General features: G+C 30.1%; 3 protein-coding genes across 4 annotated transcripts in view; 2 read left to right on the plus strand and 1 right to left on the minus strand.

Annotated features, from left to right (window-relative positions):
• LOC132929067 (alpha-mannosidase 2) overlaps positions 1-6,209 on the plus strand; it is a 135,559-nt gene extending 129,350 nt beyond the window's left edge. Inside the window, exons 5-6 of the mRNA XM_060994127.1 lie at positions 2,093-2,382; positions 2,498-6,209. Of these exons, the coding sequence (XP_060850110.1) occupies positions 2,093-2,382; positions 2,498-4,876 (2,669 nt within the window). The 3' untranslated portion in view covers positions 4,877-6,209. The remainder of the gene's footprint in view (positions 1-2,092; positions 2,383-2,497) is intronic.
• A 3,039-nt stretch (positions 6,210-9,248) lies between these two features.
• Positions 9,249-12,280, plus strand: LOC132917156 (protein LZIC-like). Its single transcript, XM_060977755.1, has 5 exons — positions 9,249-9,520; positions 9,747-9,882; positions 10,025-10,180; positions 10,297-10,438; positions 11,847-12,280. Exons 1-5 carry the CDS (start codon positions 9,432-9,434, stop codon positions 11,885-11,887), a joined length of 564 nt encoding a protein of 187 aa, XP_060833738.1. The 5' UTR covers positions 9,249-9,431; the 3' UTR covers positions 11,888-12,280.
• A 120-nt stretch (positions 12,281-12,400) lies between these two features.
• On the minus strand, positions 12,401-24,135 carry LOC132917155 (dual 3',5'-cyclic-AMP and -GMP phosphodiesterase 11-like). 2 transcript variants are annotated; one of them, XM_060977754.1, is made up of 5 exons: positions 23,799-24,135; positions 22,473-22,636; positions 18,680-19,079; positions 16,881-17,089; positions 12,401-15,709 (listed from the first exon to the last, which is right to left on the minus strand). In XM_060977754.1, exons 1-5 carry the CDS (start codon positions 23,969-23,971, stop codon positions 15,603-15,605), a joined length of 1,053 nt encoding a protein of 350 aa, XP_060833737.1. In that variant the 5' UTR covers positions 23,972-24,135; the 3' UTR covers positions 12,401-15,602. The 2 variants fall into 2 exon arrangements, with proteins under 2 accessions (XP_060833737.1, XP_060833736.1); XM_060977753.1 differs by having other exon boundaries at positions 16,881-17,092.
• Positions 24,136-24,926: the final 791 nt, after the last annotated feature.

Consider the following 24,926-nt stretch of genomic DNA (forward strand, 5'->3'; position numbering starts at 1 on the left):
TATATGTATATAATATGTTTAATAGTGCGTGTAGGTCCGCAAGACAATAAGGGCGCAGAATAATTGCGAGAAACGCTTCCATTATATTGTGTATGCGTGTGTGTGCTTAATTAAGACCGGAACTGCAGCCGTAATCCATTATCGAATCACGGAAGCCCTCCTTAAGAAAATCGTTGATCAACTATTATACGTATACGATTATTGTGTTAAATAAGGTGAAATTCGCGACCGGCACGCGACGGTCGAAAATAAAGCTGTACCGCGCCACATTATGCGCCGCATATGTCTATGGCGAACACTGTCGGTTAAATACACGTGCGTATATATTTATTTAACTAGGTTATTACGTGCGTGAACTTTGTTAACGAGTTTTGTTTGACTATATTATAGAGTCATAAATTCGCCCGAAACTGTCTATTGCGTATTCGTATATGTCTCACTTTATTGAAATGTATTTATTTTTCAATTGAAATTTATTTTAAAGAAAAATGTTTTGTATTTGTATTTATGAAATGTGTATCATTGCATTACTATACAGCACAACCTTAAATAATGGGTAATTCATATTGTACTTCATCATAATGATAAAGCTATTTCATCATCACAAAAACTATTTAATGTAACGTCACTGTCGTCACTGGGTTAATGACTTTTATCTACTTATAAATATTATAATTAGTTTTTGAATTGAAAATTAAACCTTGCATTCTATCAACAAAACCAGTTGATTTAATATAATTTATATCGCACACAGTAAATCACAATAATTAATAATATAATATTATACTATATAGTATATTATAAATAATAACTATCCCTGTATAGATTATTTTTTATACTTTAACTATAAGATCATAATTACTAATTGAAGTAAGAAAAACTATTAAATTAAAGGTCTACTACTAGATATTTAAGAAACAATAATTATTTTACTTTGATAAAATAATAATAATTTTCCCGTACACTTAACACTTGTTCGTAGCTTAAAAATCGATAAAATGTTTTTATAAAAGCTAAATTTTTCGTTTCAATTAAATTAATACATAAGAATAGTGTGTTTGAAGGTGGGATTATTAAAAACCTACCTTGTATTGGTAACTTAAACATTTTGATTTTCTGAGAATCTACAAATATTTTGTGAAAAAAAGTTAATCTATACACATCTTTATGTTTTTCTTACCTTCAAAAATATTGTTTACTTATTAATATGTATGTATATAATTATTAATATTATATGTTTATAATAATATATAATATATATTTAAAATTTGATAAAAGAATTGACTATAAATCTTTTAAAAAAAAAATAATCATCACTAAAACATCAAATTCTAATGATTGCGTAAACATCGTCGTTATTAAATTATCACAAAAAAAAATAATGATATTTTAATATCCAATTTTTGGTTGGAAAGTTAAATTCTAAATATTTTATTTTTACTTGGTAGTAAATATTAATTTATATTTTTTATCCAAGGTAGATTTTCATAACTTCAGTTTTCAGTATATTTGCATTAATAAAAATGTTTTATTATTCTAAGTCATATTTTTAATCAAATGTTGTTTGTTTAAATACACACTACTTATAGATCACTCTTAATTAAATTGAAGTTTTGAATAACAAGCATACGTGTGTGAAAGGAAAGTTCTAAAGATATACCTAGTGTTGATATGCTTACAATCTAAATGTAAATAATTTGTGTTTGTGATATGTTATTTCTACATAAGTGTCAGAATTATTTTGTTTGTTTTCTGTAAAGATCTCTAAATGGAATTTCTATGTGTATATACTTTACCGATAATGTATAAAGATCAATAGTTGTACAGAGTATACAGAGAAAATTATTATTTTATTGTTTAATCATTAGATTTGTTTTTTTTCACGGTTAAAATCCAAAAAAAAAAACAAAATAAAAATAAATTACATTAATAATGTTCAATGCAAAAAAAAAATAGAATAAAAAACTACAGTCCACAGATAGATCATTTTTTATACTTCGTTGTACATGTTATATATTCAACGATTTTATATTAACGTTCATTAGCAATGAAAATTAGTCGTATTTATCATATTTTACGATTGCCTGTGTAGGTCACCAATGGGTGAAAAACAACCTTGGAGTTAACATCAAGACCGGATGGTCAGTGGACCCGTTTGGACACGGTCCTACGGTGCCCTACCTGTTGAAAAAATCTGAGATCACCGGTGGAACGGTCATACAACGTTTACACTACGCGTGGAAGGAATGGTTTGCACGGACACAAAACGGCGATTTTTTGTGGAGGCAAAACTGGGACAGGACAGGTCACACCGATACATTGGTACACAACATGCCGTTTTCCATATACTCGATAAGAGGCTCTTGTGGACCTCATCCACAGGTATGCAACGAAATTAAATATTCATTTTTTAATTATAATTTATTGCTATAGATAGTAGTATAATTATCATCGTTACATAAATATTTAACGCGTGTATTGTGTTTTTGTTAATAAGGTATGCATCAATTACGATTTTCGAAAAGTGCCCGGTGAGTTCACAGACTATTCGGAACTGGCGGTTTTCATAGACGACCAGAACGTGAAACAGAAGGCCGACGTGCTGATGGATCAATATGGCCGTACGGCCTCCGTATCGCCGTACAATGTGGCTCTTATACCGTTGGGAGACGACTTCCGGTATGATCACGACACAGAGTGGGACCAACAGTACACCAACTACATGAAACTGTTTGACTACATAAACGTCAACAAGGAAAGATACCACGGAGCGGAAGTAGGTTTCGGCACGCCTTCAGATTTCTTCAGGGCGTTGAGGGCGAGGAGTGATGGTCGGTTCCCCACGTTGCGTGGCGATTTTTTCGTGTACAGCGATGTTTTCTCCGAGGGTCGGCCGGCCTACTGGAGTGGGTACTACACAACCCGACCGTATTGGAAGGTGTTAGACCGAGAGCTAGAAAGCAAGCTCAGGTCGACGGAAATCCTGTACACGTTTGCCGTTAATGACGCCCGACGGAAAAAGCTCCAGACTGTCAGGCTGCTGGAGCGGAACTACGAGAAACTGACCCGGGCCAGACAGAACTTAGCGCTGTTTCAACATCACGACGCCATCACCGGCACGTCCAAATCGTTCGTGATGAACGACTACGCTCTGAAGCTGTTCGAGGGCATCCAAAACTGCGCCGCGATCCAGAGCTTCGCGGTCCAGTGTCTACTGTCAAAGGCCGGCGACTCAGGCGCGCCTTTGTCCGCCAAAATCGTAGTGCCCGACAGCGACCGTCAGACGTACGACCAGCCGACGTACAGACTGGCGTTGAACATCAATGAGTCTCGACCCCGGAACGTGATTGTATTCAACCCGCATGGTCGCCGAAAAACGGAACCCATCAAGGTGTTAGTGTCGGAACCAAACGTTCGGGTGGTAGACAGCGATGGGTCAGTGGTCCGGCACCAGATAAACCCCGTGTGGAACCTGAGCGAAACGGCCGAGCAGCCGTTAGCAATGTCCAAAGTGTGCTTCGAGCTGCTGTTCATCGCCGTGCTGGAACCGTTGAGCCTGACCACATTCACCATCCAAAAGGCGCCGAACCCGGAAGGCCTGGCGCTGGTTTACTGCAAAAACTGTGCCGGACACTCGGTGTTCACCGTTAAGCCCATGAGGCTGGGCGACGTGCAGCTGGAGAACGATCACATGCAGGTGCTGTTTGACGGCAAGACTGGCCTGATGAGCTCGATCGTCGACAAGGGCACGGGCGTGTCGCAGTACGTGAACATCGACTTTGCGGCTTACCAAGCGGCTCAATTGCACAGCGGCGCGTACTTGTTTATGCCCGACCCGAACCTGCGGGACACCGAGAAGAAGGTGCTGGACGACTACCCCGGGCCGTCGACAGTGATCATAACTTCCGGTCCGCTGTCGTCCGAGATCACGGTTGTCTATGGCATAGTGACGCACAAGGTGCGGCTATACCACGGTAAGGGCGTGGAGAGCAAGGGCCTGTACGTGGAAAACGTGGTGGATTTCAAGCAGCCGCCCAAGAACCGGGAGACGGAGCTGTTCATGCGGCTGTCGTCGGGCATCGCCAACGGTGAGCCCGCGGTCATCTACACCGACTCCAACGGGTTCCAGATGCAGAAGCGGGTGACGGTGAAGAGGGTGGGCATCGAGGGCAACTACTATCCGACCACGACAGCCGCGTACATCGAGGACGACCGGCACCGGCTGACCGTGCTGGTGAACCACGCGCAGGGAGCGGCCGGATGGGAGCCGGGCCGAATTGAGCTGATGCTGGACCGGCGGACGCTGTACGACGACTCGAGGGGAATGGGCGAGGGGGTGGTGGACAACAAGCCGACGCTCACCAAGTACTGGATACTCCTGGAGACGCTGTCGGACGACGGAAGCAGCTCAAAGGGCGGCGACCGGGTGTCCAACCCCAGCCTGGTGGCCAATCAGCTATCCGAGAGCCTCCTGTATCCGGCCGAAGTGTTCGTCGTCGAACCGGACGCTGAACATCACCTCCGACCCGGGCTAGCCATGATCGACAGGCCCGTGCCGTGCGACGTGCACGTGATGAACTTCCGGACCAACACCGACCCGGTGTTCCAGCAGTTCCCGTCACCTTCCGCGCTCATGGTATTGCACCGAAAGGGCTTCGACTGCCGGGTAGACAAGGGCTACCGGATACCCGAGTGCCAGCTCAGGCGGGACAGGGGGGTATTCGACGCGGGCACCGCGTTCACCGGGCTCGGCCGGCTGCAGATCGCCAGGACCACCGTCACCGGTATGCATCCGATGGACACGGTTGACCGACTCGACCAGGTCGAGGTGGCTCCGATGGAGTTAGCCGTATTCAATGTCACGTTTGTCGATTGAGCGAGAAATTTGTCGCTCTTGCGTTCCCATCACACAACATATATTTGATATTATAATACTTTGTACTTTATCTGCCCGCGACCATATTTCAAGAACCTCGCGCTGTGTTACGAAAACGAAATGTCGTATAATATTACTAGTCTCCACCTACGACTACAATTTTACATTTATATATCACATACAATACAATACAAACAAGGTCGTACCTGGGGGCTGGCTGGTTAAGGGTTCAAATATCCATCGTCGAAAATGTCTCAGATTACGTATTTCAATAATATTTCAAACTCCTCTCCCTCTTCCTCGATAATTATTCCGAGTTCGGCATTGAGTAAGAATCATTTCTAAGACCTTTAACTATAAATATTATATTTTATAATTGACTCGATCGTACTAATAAGTATTAATTTTTAAGTTTCTCACACACCGCGACTGGTAGTAGATAGTTTACGATAATGTAAACATCGACACGAATCTTCTCCGTAAGAGGAAGTTGTTCACAACCGCTTACCGTGAACACTATGCGCAAATACGTAGCAGTATCGCAAAATTTTCGTCGCGCAGAAATGTAATATATATATAGATAAACGTAAGCGATTATAATATACGTGTTATCGTTATGACGCTATCATTGTTTGTAAAAAAAAATATGTTTAATGAAACTTGTATATTATTTTCTCGCAACAGTATATGATTATACCTATAATGTTATATTTTGAATTTAAAATTTGTTGAAAAATACTAAAAATATCAAATTAAATATAACGCGTGTATGAAGTTGTTGTTATATTATTATTATTATTATTATTATTATTATTATATGTTACGGATATTATCACTGCACAACGTTTATAATAATATTGCATAAATGTTGTTTACAATATTATTGTTCTTTTTTTTTACCTTTAGAAATTATGGAAATTTTTTATTTCTAGTCACATGTCTTACGCAAATCTCGATAATAAACATATTATGTATACTAATTTCCGTTCATTTTAAACTTACTGTATTTGACTATTATTTGGATATTACATTGTGTAGCTTTGGTAATATCATAATACTATTATTAAGTTTAAGTACTGTTTTTACTTTTTCTTTTCATTTTTCTTTACGATAAACGGAAATTAGGTGTGTCATATACTCATATATAAATAAGTAATTTTTACTATAAGTAGTGTATTATATAATATTGTATGTTATTTTTTATAAATATTAAAAAAAATACCCATGTGTTAATAAATATTGTTAACTTATATTTATAGGCTGTAGGAATTGTGATATAATATAAATGGATCGGTGTTTATTGATAATAATAAAAAAAAATGTTCATAAGAAACTGTTAACACTTTTTATTTTTTATTTTCTGCTGAGAATTACATTATAAATTATAATGTTCAATAGATTCCTATCGGTCAGACAAATTTTGAATTGAAATTAGGATACATGAAACTATTTAACTATTATAAATACGAATTCTATATTAATACCTTTTTTGGATCTTATCTTTTAGATAAGCTCCCGTGGAATTTTTTTTAGTAGATTTCAATACAATTTTTTTTATGAATTATACAGACGAGTTTCTCAAACTCCATTGCCTCGTGCTCTTGGAGACAATGTAGATTGTAGTAATAATTTATGACACTTATTAATAAATAATTATAATTTGTAATAACATTTTCAATTATTTTTTGTTGTTCATTATTAACTTCTATTCGTATTATAATAATTGTTGAAATACAATAACTTATGTTAATATTTCATAATTTAATTAAAACATTTTTCAGTGTAAAATTACACTATATTGCGTATAATAACCGCTGTTTTATAAACGAACCTGGTTAAGATTTGATAGCAAAGAGTCTCATCACATTTATGGTGGGTGTGTTTTAAAATGGCAAGTCAGACTCAAATCTGTCGACTACTGTCTCTATCCGAAGTCTAGACAGTTGTCAGTTATATCATATCATACCATAACCATATATTATTCAATGAATTTAATTATTCATCGTTTATGAAATCAAACGAACAAATTGTTATATTGTATGGGCGCATTGGCGTATTGTGTAAGATGAATTTATAACCACACTATACTGCAGATATATAAAATGTGTTTAATTATTGAAACGACTTTTATTAAATAGAAATGTTGAATTTTAATGTTTTTTAGTTTTACACATGATTTATATCCTTGAATTGTCACAATAACATAATAATATGCATAAAAAAAATACGCCAATTCTATGAAAATCGGTTTATGGACACTGGCGTAAACTTATAAAGTATAATATAATATGTACAGTATATAATATTATGGTAAAATTGTGTTATTTAATAATGTATATTGTATATTATTGATTTACTGTTATTATCTTTGGAAATTATATTGTAAGACTCGAGTATCAAAGACAGTAAACGTACAATATTGACTGAACGTCGATCATTAGGTTATATTGTGTACACCTATATAGCTGTGTACTTGTGAAAACCGGTTTCAATCACGTACCTGTAGCCCTCCAATTTATACATACGACTTAGAGAATAATGTTCATCGATCACAACTCATCCACCCTTTTGAAGTGTCTTCGGCGTTTATTTTGTACGCCATTGACGAAACGCGTTCACCGTGCATAATATATAGCATTATCGCATATATCTATCAAAACTGGAAAATCGTTACAATGTAGAGTGACACCTGCCTATTTATTATTTAATATTGGGGACTTGAGGTGTACAATTATAATCCGTAATTTTTGATCAGGTTTATTTCTATCCAACAGGGAACTTTAAATCGAACTTTAAAATCGTTAATTAACTCCAAAATAATTTCAACTAATTTTAGTTATGCGATATTATTAAACCTATACAGCCATATGAACGCAATTTAGACATCCACTCTCATAGAATCTATTCATCAATTATCATACCTGGTATACTCGTCGCAGTTTCATATACTGCAGAAAGCAGTTTAATTGGTTAGATTGTCTTTGAAGCTAACAGCATATAGTGTTCTTCTGTCTGTGCGGTCTGTATTGTCAAAAATTATGATATTGTTTGACGAAGCATTATCTGCAATATTATATTGTTGTAGCAGTTAATTGTTCACGACTTTTTGAGTACAAAATACAAATTGGTATCGTTTTCGGTTCAGTAGCACATTCAGGATTCATTTTCGTAACGAGTGGTTGCCGGGAGGATAGGGGGAAAGGCAAGGCAATTCTATAGGGGGTGTGCTGCAAGATATGCAGTGGCACCCCCTAAACAAACAAAAAAGTTCTTTACATACGACACTTTTAGATTCTGAACGGATCGAGTCATTGTGTACATGCAGTATGTCAACATATATGATACAAATTACCTGACTGTTAGTAGTTTTTAACGTTTAGTTACCTATTAAACCCAATTTAGTACAATTTATATTATAATATGTTAATGTTATATAATTATAATATTTTCATGAGAGGAGGGTTAAGATTTCCAGATATATTTGCATCCCTCGAACATGAAAGCTGTAATGGGGAGAGGTGTTATGAATTATATAACAGTAACACAAACACTTTTCTAAAAAAAAAATGTAAATTTTAAGACAATTCTATCAGATATTGTATTGATATTAACAGCATAACAATACAACAGCACATTATACTATACATACGTCATACGTCATGGTCGCCATTTATTAAGAAGGGCCAGTGCGTAATACAATGACAAAATAATATACTCTTGTCATTTGGTTGCGCTTTAATTCATCGCGATCATTTGGACGTGTACGACATCTCATCTTGTGATGTAATTTCGAAGCATGTTTGCATATTTGGTCGCCCATCAATTTGTCGCATAAAAATATAAAATTAATGTATTAAACTTAATATTTAATAATTATTATATTTATTACTATATTTTTTTAACATTGAAATTAATTTTTATAATTTAATAAACAGGTACATGGCAATTGTCACCTAAATTATTTATAAAAAAAAATTAAATTAAATTAAAATATAGACAAAAACAAAACTTGTTATCTACAAAAATTAAAATTATGGGCAATACCAAGTTATAAGTATTAAAGTAGTCGGTATAGTTATTCAAATACGTTTAGAATATATATTTCCATGCTAATTTTCGTTATATTATGTTTAATATCAATCAGTGGCGTACTAATACCTGAACTTTGGGGGGTTTTAAGGGGTTACAGGTACTAGAAATTTTAGTTTTCTCATTATAAATTAAATTACCCAAAAATTTCGGTTAGGTCAACACAAAACACTCCAAGGTCCAAGATTTGTTTTAACCGGTGTTTGCTTTATCTCTGCGATTCTTATAGAATGTATTGATAACGATAGACCGAATAAAGCTGATTAGATAATATAATTTAACAAGTGATAAACTGACAACGACCGAAAACAACTCACTGAGAACTGACAAGTCTCCAAAATTTATTATTTAACAAGTCTAGAAATTACAATATTTTTACAACCGGTAGGAAGTTAGCATATAAAAAATTAATTGGCTATCGATTTTAAAACAATTTCCTTATCACATACTGTTAGACCTGTTCAAAATGTCTGACGAAAATGAAATGTTAAGAGAAAATCTACAAGCTCAATTAGAACGTTTAGTCCAACAACTTAGCGACTTAGAGGAATGCAGGTAAAATTTTTATGTATCATGTATAATACCCACATATTCTTATTAACTTAAATATTATTTGTCATAAAGATTATCATATTTCCTAATGTTTTTAAACATTTCAATGATTTTTAAGCCATTGATATTATTGTTGTAGAAAATCCTAAGTATTTTCAATATCTGATACAAGATTATTGTTTAGAACAGTTGTTAGTTTCTTTGTTAAAAAAATAAAATTATGTTACAGAAGTGACATGACTGACGATGAATATAACGAGTCAAAAGAAGACACCGTCGAACAACTAAAAGAATTTAATGATAGATTAAGTAAAATTACTGCTGGTGATATGACTATTCATGACAATTTGAGCATTATGCGTTTAGTTAGTATTAAATGCAATTGTAATAATATAATAGTATTTCTTTCAATGTTATAAGATACATTTTGTTTGTTAATTTTAAAAATAAACATTGATCAATAAAAGTAAGTAATGTAACTGTGTATTATTTATGTTTTATACATAGGCAACTAGTGCAGCCATAACAAAAGCATTTCAAACACCTTCTGTCATTAAGATGTTTGCTAAGAATGAACCAAATGCACTCAAAGACAAACGCAATCAAATTGAAAGAGATGTAAAATTAGGAAAATTGAGCTTGGAGGTTGGAAATCGACAAAAGGTTAGACTTATTTCTCTAAAAATAGATATATACTTAACATGTTTTTGTGTTTGATATATTCAAATTAAATGTATTGATATAATTGTTTCTTCTATGGCTTATTCTTTATTTAACAGCTTGAAGTGTTAACTGCGTTGAGACATCTTGGTAGTGAACTGACAGATAGTGATAAAATATTTATTCGAGAAGAAACAAGCAGACTTCAAAGCAGTGTGTCATCAAATGGTTTTAATATAACAGACTCATTAAATGGATTTGGTATGAATAATTCATTATTTAAATTTGTAATCACATAAATTGTATATATATAAGTATGGTATTTATCACCGGTTTGAATTAATTCAATTTATTACTTTAATTGTTAAAGATATATCTCAAATAAAACTAAAATTAAACAATTTAAATCGTAGGATAATTTCTAACATAATATTAAGTATACATTTTTAGAATAATTGCTTCAAAATATTGTTGTTAATAATTTTTAGAATAAATAGTTTAGGTCTGATATTAATATTAAAATTAGTTTAATATCACAAGTAATAAATATTCATACATATGTTTTTGTTACATGTTTTGCTTTCCATAGATTTGTGTTTATTTATTTATTCATTAACAATTATACTTTTGTTAACCTAACTGTATTCTATCACTTCTGAGGTTTTTTTTTTTTTATAAGACATGCAAATGTGAGTTTGGTTTTGTTATAAACTTTATATCTTTATTATATGTTGTATATTTTTTAAATGTTATTTTTTTTTTATTATCGTAAATGTAAAATATACAACATTTTAGGTTATTTTATAACAAACTATATGGGATGATGCAATACACTTTAAACAACAATTCCGTGTTCAAAACATAAATTAAGTTATCATATTTATAACAAAAAATAAACACTCGAGATAATTTATAAACAATTTTATACTGGTCACAAATTAATGATTATAAAATAAAAAAAATTATTAGTGGTTGTAAATTTAACTAAAGTGATTACTAAAAATATTAACTAAATACAGTTATTTTGTAAATCTTATTAAAAACTGATATTATGTAAAAAAAATTAAATATTTTTAAGTTTATTGGAGTTTGTTGTTCATTTCATAAAATCTATATGGCTAAGTTGCTGTTACACAATTTTAATAATTTATTATGTTCACAATTTAACTTTTTTAAATAGCCGTAAAGTAGGTTAATAAATTTGTATTTTTTTAATAAATTATTTATTATTATAAGCTACTTTAAGCAATACAATTTTCAATATAAATTATAAAATACCGCTTTTATTAAAAATTATCAATGAATAATTGACTTGGCCACTATTTTAAATAACTTAAATAACTAAAATAAATAACATAAAAAAAATAATATTTAATAATAATTCACAATATCATAACATAAGGCTATATAGTATAATAACTACTCAGTTAATGAAAAAAAATATATAAATATTTAAAAATGATTACAGTAATGGTATAATTATTAATTAAATTTAGGTATAAGAAAACAAATGTGTAATAACAATAAGAAAATAATAATATAAGTATACATAATAGACATGAATTAAAAAATAACAATGATTTTTAGCTTTATTTTTATGTTTTAGCTGTAAGTAGTAAATAATTATTGATTAATATGTACACAAAAAATAACAATATTTTTTTTTCAGATTTCAATATGTTTTTGAAACTGGATGACACTACAATGTAAACAACGCTTATTTAATGTTAATATTACACCAACTACTTACCAGTGTGGTAATGAATTATATTTTTTGTATGATTAATTCTTGTACATTATGTATTTACATAGTCATAATTTATATTGACCAAATTTTCAATGTTTGATTATAAAAGACTTGTATTTTATATACTAATACTTATGTGTTATTTGTAAATATTTGTGAATTTTATTTAAAAAAAATTTTAAATAGTTTTGATATTTTATTGCCCTAAGAAATTTAATTTTTTTAAAAAAAGTAATAATTTAACTAAAGCTGTGCAATTCCAAATTTATATTAAAAAACATCTGTTATAATGTATAAAATATAGTTGTATAATTTAAATTTATTTGCCATATAATATACCTAAGAATTTCATAAAATCATGTTTATTATATAACTTTTATTCTCTTCGTTTAATATTTTTTAAATCAGTGGTCTAAAATTGGTAATTTGAGTTTGAGACCACTAACCTATAAATTATTCATAGTTGGGACTCTAGGTTTCAAATGTCAGACGTAAATTGTATAAATTGTCAATGTGACAATTCCTAAATTAATTTATTATTTATGACTTATGGGTACTTGATTCCATTATTAATCTTAGTCATATGTGAATGTTAATTATTTTCTAAAGATGAATGTTTGCTTAAAAAAAATACTAATTTTTATTTAAGTTAGGTACAGTTACGGTATATATTTTTTAATCCAACATTTGAATATGATATAACTACATTTAAGATTCTAAGTAGAGCGATGAATGTATTAATAATTTTATAATGATGTGTTTTCTATTGTGTACGCGATAGCCGATAAGTAGTCAATAAATTTCTTCAATTTTCAATTTTGTGGTTTGGTTTTGGATAGCAAATTGGATTTAGTTTGTACTTTAGAGAAGTAAAAATGTCCAATACTTTTTTCCAGTCAGAAAAAACAAACAAAAAAATAATGAAATATAATTTTCATGATAAGCTATTGTTTGACTAAATTAATTTCTTTATTTTATTATTTGAATATTAATTCATAAACCAATAACCAAATAAACTTGAAAATTGTTTTATATTACTATGGTATAATTTTCAAAATATTTTTACTATAGAGTATAGACGATTCAAATTTTCGATTTTTGTTTCTTTTTTATTAATGTTAAATTCAATACAAAGATCCTAAAAATTATTTCATATCCCAATTAAAAAGTATCAAAAATTTATAATCGCAATATTTTTTTATGAGTTTTTAAATTTATAATTTTTACAAAATTCATCAAAACCTCAAATTACAAATTAAAAATTCTTAAAAGATTTACTGTTTCTACCTACAATTTTAAAATGTGATAACCGTGTATACAATTAATCAGTAATTATATGATTAAACATTTAAAAATTTTACTGGAAATGTAAACTAATTTTTTTATGACCGTTTGAATTTAAAATTTTTACTACTAATATTCATTAGTATTTTATTGTAATTCGAAAACAAATAACCTTACTTAACCTTAACTTAAAGTTTCACTACTTAAATTCAGATTTAACATACCTACCTATAAGGCTATAACAGTGACCTACTTGATACCCAATGTATAGCAGAGTGACACATGCCTACTTTTTTATGTGATTTTATTATATCGTACTTTTTTACTTAATAAAAAATAAAGTCTGGTAATTGTATTTATGTTGAATTATTAAGATAATAAATTATATTTTGTAGGATTCACTGGCTGAAAAACAGTACTAAGACTTTTTTATTTAAATATTATGATTTTATACATTTCTCTAATAGTTGTATATTGTACTTATTTATTTTGTGTTTGTGTTTGATATAAGATATAACTTAAAATTAGTTAGCTATTAAGGTCTAAGCAAGTTATGGTTAATATAAAATAGTGAATATTACATTGGCATTTATGCCATATATTGTAAAATATTAATGCTATAAAAAATTTTGAGTCCAATATTCAAGCTGTCGACGTAATAATCTGACAATTTTACATTAAATTTCATTACCTATTTAAATAATAAATCACTTAAATGTGTTATTAAAATGTACATTAAGATTATAAGAAAAAAAAAATAACTTGAACATTACAATAAGTTGAATAGTAAATAGCATAGAAATAGAACTTTATAATTATCTCGCCAAAGTCCAAGTATAATTGATTAAACATGATATTTATAAGCAGGTTTTAGTGATGTTTCATTATTCGAATACATTTATAATGTGTAATCTTTGAATATTGTCTATTTTCATTTGATTTGATCTTATACAATTTTTTTGTAATTTGTTTTAAATAATATAGTAAGTACCTAAAATGGCTTAAAAATATTCAATTTAATAGGTATATCGTATATGTTTTGAATTATTCAAACCAAATAATAAATACCAATCATGAATATGAATCAATTATATTTTCACTTGTTAGTGTCTTAGAGTCATATCTCATATTTATCTATTACGTCATTCCAGATCAAACAGTTTCACTCTTTTGCTGAAAATGTTAATATATTATGCAATATTTTAACCTTGTTTAATAATTTATAACCAATTGAGGAATCAGATATAATATTATATTACCTATAGATTTTTTGGAGCGTTATTAATGCTTCAAAAAGTGATTTACAAAGCAAAAAAAAAAAAAAAAACACATTTTATTGTAAAATAAATAACTTTCTCTTTGGCAGTCAGGAACTATTAAGCCATTAGGTAGGTAACAACAATGTTTTAAATGTACAAATTATAAATTAGGTATGTTGTAAAATAAATGTATTATATTTTATAACACTATGAGTTGTGATAATATTTTAATTATTAAAATTAATTTTAGTTTATAATTTATAATGGCCAATAAATAGTTATTAATTTTATTTTCAATTTTCATTAAGTATACTATTAGCACTTAAAGGGATTCATCCATACCTACTTTTTTTTGACAAATATATATATCTATATTTGTTTTTGGTCCACAATCCTATCAATAAAACTATAAAAGTTTATTTTAGTTCTATTATTCCACTTCTGTACATTTTAACTACATGTTACTGTTCCTTTAAATTTGATTTTAAAATGTAAAAATTGAGTAATTTTTAAATATTATAATTATACCGAATCATGAAAATAAAATTGGGGATGAGCAATTTTAACAAGATCAAATTAAATACTATAATGAATATGTTTTCAAATTTCTTAACATAATAGTATAATATTTAGTTTTATTGACACGATTCACAAAAAAATGGTAGATTAAAAATATTACTACGATTTTTTAATGAAAAATATATCTTTTGACCACAAGTTGATCAGTTGGTGATATTATGTGCGTGCGTTTGCTGGAAGTTCTAGTAATTTTTCAACAACATGCATGCACGCACTTAAATATTGCCTATATTGTCTCCTTTTAAACGGTCGATAACGAATCCCCTTAAAATAGTAAATACATACCATTATGGCATTATTTATAACATATAAGTGAGTAAGTAATTATTAAGGATCAAAACGTCTACAATATGCAGTCTCCTTTTTTTTTTATCTTTTAAGAAAGTACCTATTGCACATTCCCCTATATTATAACTAAAAATATATTAATCGATATAATAAAATATTAACAGTGAATAAAATCCCTAAAACGAAAATAATATACATATTTGTATGTAATATACACAGTGATAATTTTAACCGACGATCGAAGTATCCGCCAGTATTCAAGTTAATTTTAGTTGTTAACGTTGTCAGGAATCGAGTAAGACGTCAAGACGCCTCGCCTATTGGGATTCACGCCCAAATTCTCCCAGTTGATCCACGAAAGTCTAGCTGTTAGATCTGTGGAAATAAAAAAAACAATTCATCATCCATGTATTTAATAGGTGTACTTATACAATAAAACTTACAAATTAAAACCTAATCTTTAACTAAAACAACTTATTAGAGTATAATATTGAACATTGTTTTTGAGGTCGTTAGGTCGTATAGGATTATTTTTTTCTGCAACAGGTTGTAAACTTTAAAGACTAGTATAATCCAAATTGATATCATAGTTTGAGTGAATTCAGGTTTATCAAAGTATGAAGACGTAAGTTTAATGGTTAACGTTAACGTTTAGTTTTGATGTAGTTTTTTTATCGAGGTAAATTACTAGGTATTTAACATTATCATGTTCAGGGATAACATTGTTGTTGATGGATAGGAAAAGACTATTAGTTGAGCATAGAGTGAATAAGGTTGTATGGCTAGATTTGGTTTCATTAATTTTTATTCTCCAAAAGTAGGACCAGCTTTGGAGTTTTACCTAATATATGATCCTGAAGTCGTTTTGAGGATTATTCAAGGTCTGGGTGGGAAAAGATTATAGCCGTATCATCGTCGGAGGTAGCAAAATATCTACCTAATATAAATGTCATCTGAGTGAAGTATATTCGAGGTAAAAATGTTATAGAGTATAGAAGTTAGTATACACTACTTCCTTGAGGAATACCTACCGTAATAGGTTGTGTATATAAAATATTATCTGTGCTGCAAATATGTGACTGGTTTGAAAAGACTTAAGCGTGAAAATTTTGTAAAGAAGTCCCTCTGTCCACGCCCTATCAAATACCTGCGCAACGTCGACAAAGACTGTTTCACAATGATTTTGTTTCAAGGGAGGATGAGATGAAAATTACAATTCATAATAATCATGCGACATTTTAATAGGTATAGGAGTATATAGGATGCTACACTGCATTACAGTTGTCTCACAAGCGCTTAATATAACAACATATAGTATGTATGTTTAGTTTAATTCAGTCTTCTTATAGTTTTCAATATTTTAATATTAAAGTGAAGGTGTCAAAAATTGTTGAAGTTATAAAGTTACAACATTATCAATGTTCACTCTGCAGGAGTTTTTTTCGATATATTAATACCTAAAATTATTTGTGACTGCGAGTTTTTTAAAAACTGCAATAAAATATTTTTACGTATAAATCGTATAATATATGGACATCATACTAACCGCTGGTGTTCCATTCGGCGCGTTCAGGTGTCCGTTCACCGCTTAGACATCGCTGGACATAAGTGAGCGGGTCGCAGTCGGCCGACAACACTTCGCGCAACAGTGCAATATACGCGATTGCCAGGCGGAGAGTGTCGATCTTGCTGAGCCGCTTTTCGTACGGGAACGTGGGCACATGACCGCGGAGCTCGTCGAACGCCGAGTTGATGCTGCTAAACACCAAACGATTCATTATAATAAAATATTGTAAGTGACCGCGAACGTCGTTTGTCAGTATTTATGATTATAATTACGGGAACTCAACATGCGTTTATATGTATTAGGTGTATTGAAAAATGTTTTGGAATTTCGCGCAAGATCTTGTGGCAGAACGTATGAGCAACACCAAATGAGACAACTACGATTTAAAAACTAAGCTATTGATGATATATTATTTACTTTTATATTAATTGTATGAGTGTGATTAAAATAAATGTATTCAATATATGAATGGCGTAAAGTATCAACAATTTAGAAGTCGGTTAATACCAGTACAAATCGGCTATTATACAATACTCACGAGAACTCCAAATCTAAAAGATTAATTTTGTCGGTTTGGAGTGATTTACAAATTATAAAAATTCCGAATTTTTTACTTATTGAACATAATAGTATTTGTACATAATATAATAATATAATATTATTTTTTATGTAAAATGCACCTGAATTATCAATTAGGCAGGTTTAATGTAAACTATGCCACATTTCTTATACTATCAAGTTGGTAGAAAATATGATTATATAAAATATACGCTATTGCTCTCGTATCAGTATTTTTAAATTTGAGGAAGCTGGCTTACTAAAAAAATCGCAAAAAAAAGTGAAAAATCAAAGTTTGCTAAATAAATATAAAAATGATTAAATATTTGTCAACAATATCTTATACTGTAGGTGGTAGGTCTGTAGCATATCTGCATGATTATTTATTTAACCTATATACCTAGTATATAGGTATAATAACTATAATATACGGTATACTTTAATTATTTAATTTTTACTTATGCAATTAATTTTATTATATAATACTAATAATCTAAGCAATTTATTGTTATTATTGATTTTGGTATGTATTAACCGATAATTTATGACAAAATAACACTTAAAACAGCTGCAAATACCTATTTACTTTTGTTTTTGAACATCTTACTTTAATCTATACTACCTATAAACTACCTAAAATATTAAATAAGTATGTGATATAGCTATAGCCTCATACGAAAAATGTTGAACGCGACGTAATTTAATGGTTTTGAACAAATATAGAATATAGGTCTAAAATTTATCCGTCTATAATAATAATATTATTACAAAATATCTGTAACCCATGGAAGCTCTATATAAACAAAATAATAATCGTTTTTCGAAAAAAACCTGAGTTAGATTCTCTTTAAAATACTAATTTTGCAAAATCATTTCATATTGCGCACTGACATTTAACATTATGAAACGAAGGTACTATCAAAATTCCATGTCTATAGCTTTTATAGATAGTTTAGTTTCTACATTGATTCACTGCCGGTCAGGACAAAGCCTTTAAATTATAGATAGATGATATCAATGATATCATTATTATTATTATTATTCATCTAATCTACCATGTTGTGTATGTGTTTCTAAAAATTATAAAAAAGTCGTTTCAGTGCATGTCGGCCAAGGAGTCCCCGTTTTTTGACTTAATCGCATAAAATATGATCGCTGTGCGAATTCGACCCGCCCTAGCGATGGTGTTTACGCGCGCGTGCGCCGCGTCAGGGTCTTACATTTTGACCGGCGTGGGCCTATCCGCTGCCCGAGTCGGCGCCAGGTCTGACCTCAACATTCGTCTACGTTCCCGTATGTTGGCCGCTTGCCTCTGCACCCTGTACCCGCCACCTCCACTGCCACCGCCGCCGCCGATCCCGCCCGCGCCTTGTGCGTCCACAATTGTCGCTGCAGCCATTCCCGCCGGGGCGTTGTGATGGTGATGGTTATGACCATTTCCGTTACTGTTATGGTGATGGTGATGATGGTGACCGTGGTGATGGTGATGATGATGATGGCCCGCGCTACCATTACCGTGGTTAGTGGTGCTTCCAGAATAGTAACCGTCCGCCACTGCTGCCGCCGCCACCGCCACCATATTGTGACGGCCCATTGAACTGGGCGAGGACAAGTCAGCACCTGATGGCAAACGATTATTATTAAAACTTATAATCCATCAAATTTCATGAACATGGGAATCAAAATAAACAAAAATGCTCATATAAATAGCAATAATAGTAATGATAATATAATAATTGTGGATCTCGGAATTATACTTTGAAACTCACTCACAACTCAGGGATGGTTGATAAATTATTGCACTTATTATTTATATATATATATATATATATTATCTACCATAACACGTACAAATATTTATCTTAAGAACAAATAATTAAAATAAACAAAAAAAAAATTGTTATGATATATAGAAATCTAATATCTGAGTACGTTTATGTTTCCAAGTCGTAGACTATTAGTCACCTATTATATAATTCAATAAAATTATTATACTTCCTCATTTTATATTATTTTCTATCAGTGGCGTATATATACTATATTTTTGGGGAAGGGGTTGTTATATTATTATATTAATTTTCGAAGCAGGTTCGCAAAGCATGCAACGTATCCCGTACCAACAATTAATTTCGGTGGGGGGTAGGGGGGTTGAACCCCTAACCCACCCACTATATACACCACTGTTATTCATCTAATAATGGTAACTTATTAGTTATTACTTATTTCATACCTATTGGCTATTAAGTACTAAGTAGTGTAATATATAGTCGTTGTATACGGTTAGATATTTTATATATTTTAAAATAGTTTATAATTGTTTACGAATACTATAGAGTGCACATACCTATATTCATACATTCCATACATTCCACACATTTTTAAGTGTGCGCAGACTCCAGTTTTAAGCAGCATAAAGATAATCCGACCCGTTTTCCAGATTTTCCATGAATCCAATTCATAATTTAACTTTTTTATTTTAGGAAAGTAATAACTTATAAGTACTCAAAATTAAAATTGTTTATTGGTTGGTTTGATTAAGTTTTATTGAAAAAGATGAACTTTTCAGAAACCCAAATTTATGTTTAGATTTGTTGACTATAATATTAATATTATGATAATATAATTATTATAATATTTTGCGATAATAATTATACAGCTGTAGTAGATAATTGTATAATCTAAAATTATTTGTTTTCTATGATGCACACAAATAAATGATTTGTGATAACTGATAAACTTTATGGAGATACAATTTATTGAAGCTCATAATTAAATATTTTATGTTATTTCTGCCGCCCCTGTACGTACGCCTATGATAATATTATTGAGTATATGTAGAAGTTTTCTTTTAGTAGTAATAATAAATATCTTTTCTATATCGTAGTAGGCAACGCATAATATATTTGTGTAGGTATATTACAGTAGAACTAGTAGAAGTATATAGTGTCGATGGATGCTTCCGTCTTTAACGTAGCGTTATTGCCTCTATATGTTAAACTATTTACTCATTGTATTATTCTGTGTACACAGATTGTAAATATCTTTTATACATAAAAAGAGTATACTACGCAATAAGTTTTGTACATAATAGTTTATTAAGAGGATGTCATCTAGAGTTGCCGGCATTATCGGTATACTGGTAATTAACTGTATTTTTTAAAACCAACATCCGGTTAGGTTAGTAGTATAAATGAATATACTATTTTACCGTGATTCGATAGTTACTAAAAATACCTGGTCTCAATAGGTATAAAGTAGGGAACCTACAAGTCCGTATATGGTGTATATATTTAAAAAAAATCTATTTTTGGCGTAGTATATTTAAGCCACATATGCAAAAAATGATTAGTTAATTGATAATTGTGTTTTTACTTTATTAACTGTATTATTAGAATGAACTGACATAAAATTTAAAAAATTTAAACTTATTAAGTTAAGGATATTATCTGTGGTATTATGTTGACTTTTTGGCGATATTTCAATTGTACAACAATTTATAAGCACTTTAAAGTTTCAATGTCTTGATAAAATTAGTATCTTACATACTCATAGTCATAAACTCATAACTTACATCAAAATTGAAATATCATAAAAAAAGCAATATCATAAATACAAAATAAATAATGTTTTTAACTTTAAGTTTATAATGATTATAGGTCAATTTACTTTAGTACTAAACCTAACAATAACACAACGTTGATTCTTATTTATAAATTTTTTAAATCAATTTTTAATCATTTGAAATTAATTTGCAAAATATTGTCACAATTTTCGAATTGATTGGACAATGTCGGAAAATCAATTTCACAATCATATATATATATAGCTTTCTGCTTTGAATGTTTTTACTTTCAGAGTATGTAACAAACCGAAATGTTTCGTTAGCTAGTGTTTCGCTAACTACTGTTGGCTTATATAAAACAATAATTCGTTTTATTGTTTATATTTTATATATATTAAATGATAATTATTAAACCTAACAATTTACATTATACACACAAAAACACAAGACATCACGCTCATATGGTATTTTCACCGCAAGCGTATTGCGCAAGTGCAGCATATCCGAAAAAAGTTCAAAAAATTGATAAATAATAACTATAGACACATAACATCAGCATTAAATTCACCAACTTTTATTCTGCATAAATTTCCTAATTTATAATGAGAGGGAGTCAAGAAATCATATACGGGTTGTAAAACAATACTCTTGCGCTAAATGGACGATCAAAGTGCCGAAAATGGAATATATAATATTATACTATATAGATATAGTTTTCAACAATAAGATATATGATATATTATGATTTTTTTTTATTTTAGAATACAATATGAACACGACAATAGATATAGTAGAACAAAAGATAATTATAGTATAAGAATAAGATTATATTAAACGTCACTGATGATGCCATGATGGGGCATGTTATACCTAGGTTATATCCTATATAATAGCGATATATATATATACATATATAGTTACTCAACAGAAGGGTAACTAATGACATTGCCTAAACAATGGTAAATGGTCATATACTTATTAAAAGTATAATTATTGAAATCTATAATAATGTATTCGTCGATCTTTAACAAACATAATATTGTTCTTGTATTTAACTGTTAAATTTTAACTACTGCAGTCGAGGCCGGTTTAATAAGTATGTGTAGACGTTCAAAATTTTGATTTATTATATATTATTATCAAAAAAAAAAAATTTTGATGCATTAAGCGGGGCAGTCTATAAGTAGCATTTATGTATTTAAAGTTTTTAGAATATATAAGGTATTAACGGATACTTGTTAACTCAATGGTTTTTTAAATTATTATAATATTATAATTATTAATTTATAGAAGGTGGCTATATTAGAAGATTAGCCTGATTTTTGCTATTATTGTTTCATATTTGGATCAATTATTTTGCATCCCAATATTTTTGAAGTATAATATAACAAATATCTTATTTATCTGTTACTTTTATTAAAATTAGAGTTAATTATATTAAGAATGTTTACCTTGTCTTATCGAAGTCCCTACGAAACTGTGGTTGACAGATCGGTAAGTGCAGCTGGGTTGACTGGAGTCTTCGCCATCACTGCAGCTGTCGTCATCCTGTTGCTGCTGCGTTTGACACGAGTTGTTGGATAACATGAAATCTTGTGTGAAAGTCGAAGTCTTACTGAAATTAGAAACAAAAATTAGAGTCAATTACTGAATATTCTATGAAAGCATATTATTTCGTTGGTACTTTTTGGTAAATAAATTCCGTTCGGAATCAACAATATTATAGGACGTCAATAATTAATTTTCAATTATCGTGGATAAGCGTGTTTATTTAATTCGCTTATGTTAGTAATAGTATGGTACATAATAGAAGTTAGAATATTCGTGTTATGTACAATTAGTATCAAACACTAAAAAACTGATATAATTCATAATTAATTATGGTATTTCTATATGAGAACTTGAGGGTGAGTTCCAAACAGTTTAACAGTTATAGATCCATTAAAAAAAAAAAAAAAATACTAAATACTAAATAAAATATTAAAAATATTTTAAATAGACTTATTTTACTACACAAAAATGTTGTGCAGTGATATGAATATACGTTACTACCAGTAAGAATATTATTTTACAAAGCTTCGGTAGATACCTACATAGATAAATATTATTGTTTTAGTTATACAAGAAAAATATATTATAATATTGTTACCTATTTGCATTATCTATTTGTTGAATTTGTATTTCAAATTGCAATCCTAAGAGCTCCAACACGAAAAATTATCATGTCAGTTTATCCGATTATACTCTTGAAGAATAAAATAATAATGCATTTAATGTTAATATTAATTCGATTTTTTTTTATCATACTGAAATTTTCTTCACATACCATTGATCGAGAATCAATGCGTTAAAGTAAAATATAAACATATTTTCCTGTATTGCAGCATTAATGTAATTGTGGTGGAAAAAATAGGGAGACACAATTATATATATTTAAGCGATAGTAATAATATCACCTACTCGTATATACATAATTATACCTATACTTACTATTTATTTTGGATTCTAAGTGGAATTAATTTATTAATTACTATAGGTATATAAACTAACATAATTTTACTTATTACACAAATTGCATTCTATTTAGTTATATTATATATTATATGTTAGAATGACCTATAAGCTATTAATACTTTACTATAAGCATTTAATATTATAAATTGTATGTTTATTTAATTTTTAATATGTTAATTTTATGGTGATCACTATTAAATAAAAAATACAATTCCTAAGTTATTTTTAATGAAATCTATACTCATATTTAATTATATACTTACTTATAACAGAGTGACGGTGATGATGATGAAGAATCGGCTTTAGTGGTCACAACGTGGCCACCACTTCTAAGTAAATCGGGTGATTGTTGCTGATGCTGTTGCTGTTGATGATGATGATGGTGAAAACCGTAAATGTTGTGCATGTCCGGTGACGGCGTCATTGAATGGTTCATAATAATAATAATTTTATTGCTGATTGGTTAGTCGTATCAATCGCTATATAAGAAGACATTAAAACAAAATAATTTCTAAGTGAACAATTTTGAGTGAGATTTAACCTAACTACAAATCTGTCCAGTTTTGGTGAGCGTGGTCCAACGACTAACTGATATTCAGACTGCGGAGACCTATTTAAAATCATTGCTCGTCCCTTTGCGCTTGAAGCTCACCCCATTTGGGCGGAGCCAAAGCATTACACAGGAAAATGGCGGACCATCCCTTCGTTGAATTAATCGTGTCTGTATCTGAAAGCCTGACTGCTGCAGGTTATTTCTTTCAATATCTGTGTTTAATTTATAGTCGGACGGTAGACCAAAAAACATAGTTTTTCCAAATAATTAACAAATTATAAAGCGATGAAGAAAAACAATCCCATATCCTTGTATACAAAAAAAAATACTTTCTGAAATTGATAATTGCAAATTTTATAATGTATATTTTATTCAAATAATGTTAAAAAATATTCGTTTAAACGTAATATAAACATTAGACACATACAAAATGAAAAAATGGTAGTGGCTTAATTATTAACTATATATTACAATTTACAAACAATCTAGGACATGATTTATTGGAGTTATACTATAAATACAATAAATTAATGAACATTTTTTTATCATTAAAAAATAAAGATAATTTCTCAATATTTGTTGAAGTGTAAATTTGTTGAAGGACAAGATTCATTTCTCATTCTGATTATTTTAGTGACTAAATTATAGTTATAATAATATTATAATATATTTGGATCATTTGCAAATATCCTCAAGTGTGAGCGTGCTTGTATAACACTGCTGTAACTATTTTAAATGTCATATTATGCTAAAGCGAATTTACTATCAATCCTGCAAAGAATAAAAGTTTTATGATGTACATAGTATATGATATTCAATATCATGAAGTAAGTGGTGC

Source organism: Rhopalosiphum padi, chromosome 1 (genome assembly GCF_020882245.1).
Source record: "Rhopalosiphum padi isolate XX-2018 chromosome 1, ASM2088224v1, whole genome shotgun sequence".
NCBI lineage: Eukaryota > Metazoa > Arthropoda > Insecta > Hemiptera > Aphididae > Rhopalosiphum > Rhopalosiphum padi.

What these genes read in the sequence shown, in the direction of transcription:
- LOC132917156 (XM_060977755.1), top strand. Translation starts at nt 9,432, where the DNA reads ATGTCTGACGAAAATGAAATGTTAAGAGAAAATCTACAAGCTCAATTA. An exon ending in ATTTGAGCATTATGCGTTTA is followed by an intron (nt 9,883 to 10,024) that starts GTTAGTATTAAA and finishes TTTTATACATAG; the next exon opens with GCAACTAGTGCAGCCATAAC. An exon ending in AGGTTGGAAATCGACAAAAG is followed by an intron (nt 10,181 to 10,296) that starts GTTAGACTTATT and finishes TTTATTTAACAG; the next exon opens with CTTGAAGTGTTAACTGCGTT.
- LOC132917155 (XM_060977753.1), bottom strand. Translation starts at nt 23,971, where the DNA reads ATGAACCATTCAATGACGCCGTCACCGGACATGCACAACATTTACGGT. An exon ending in TCACCGTCACTCTGTTATAA is followed by an intron (nt 22,637 to 23,798) that starts GTAAGTATATAA and finishes TTCTAATTTCAG; the next exon opens with TAAGACTTCGACTTTCACAC. An exon ending in AGGGACTTCGATAAGACAAG is followed by an intron (nt 19,080 to 22,472) that starts GTAAACATTCTT and finishes GTTTGCCATCAG; the next exon opens with GTGCTGACTTGTCCTCGCCC.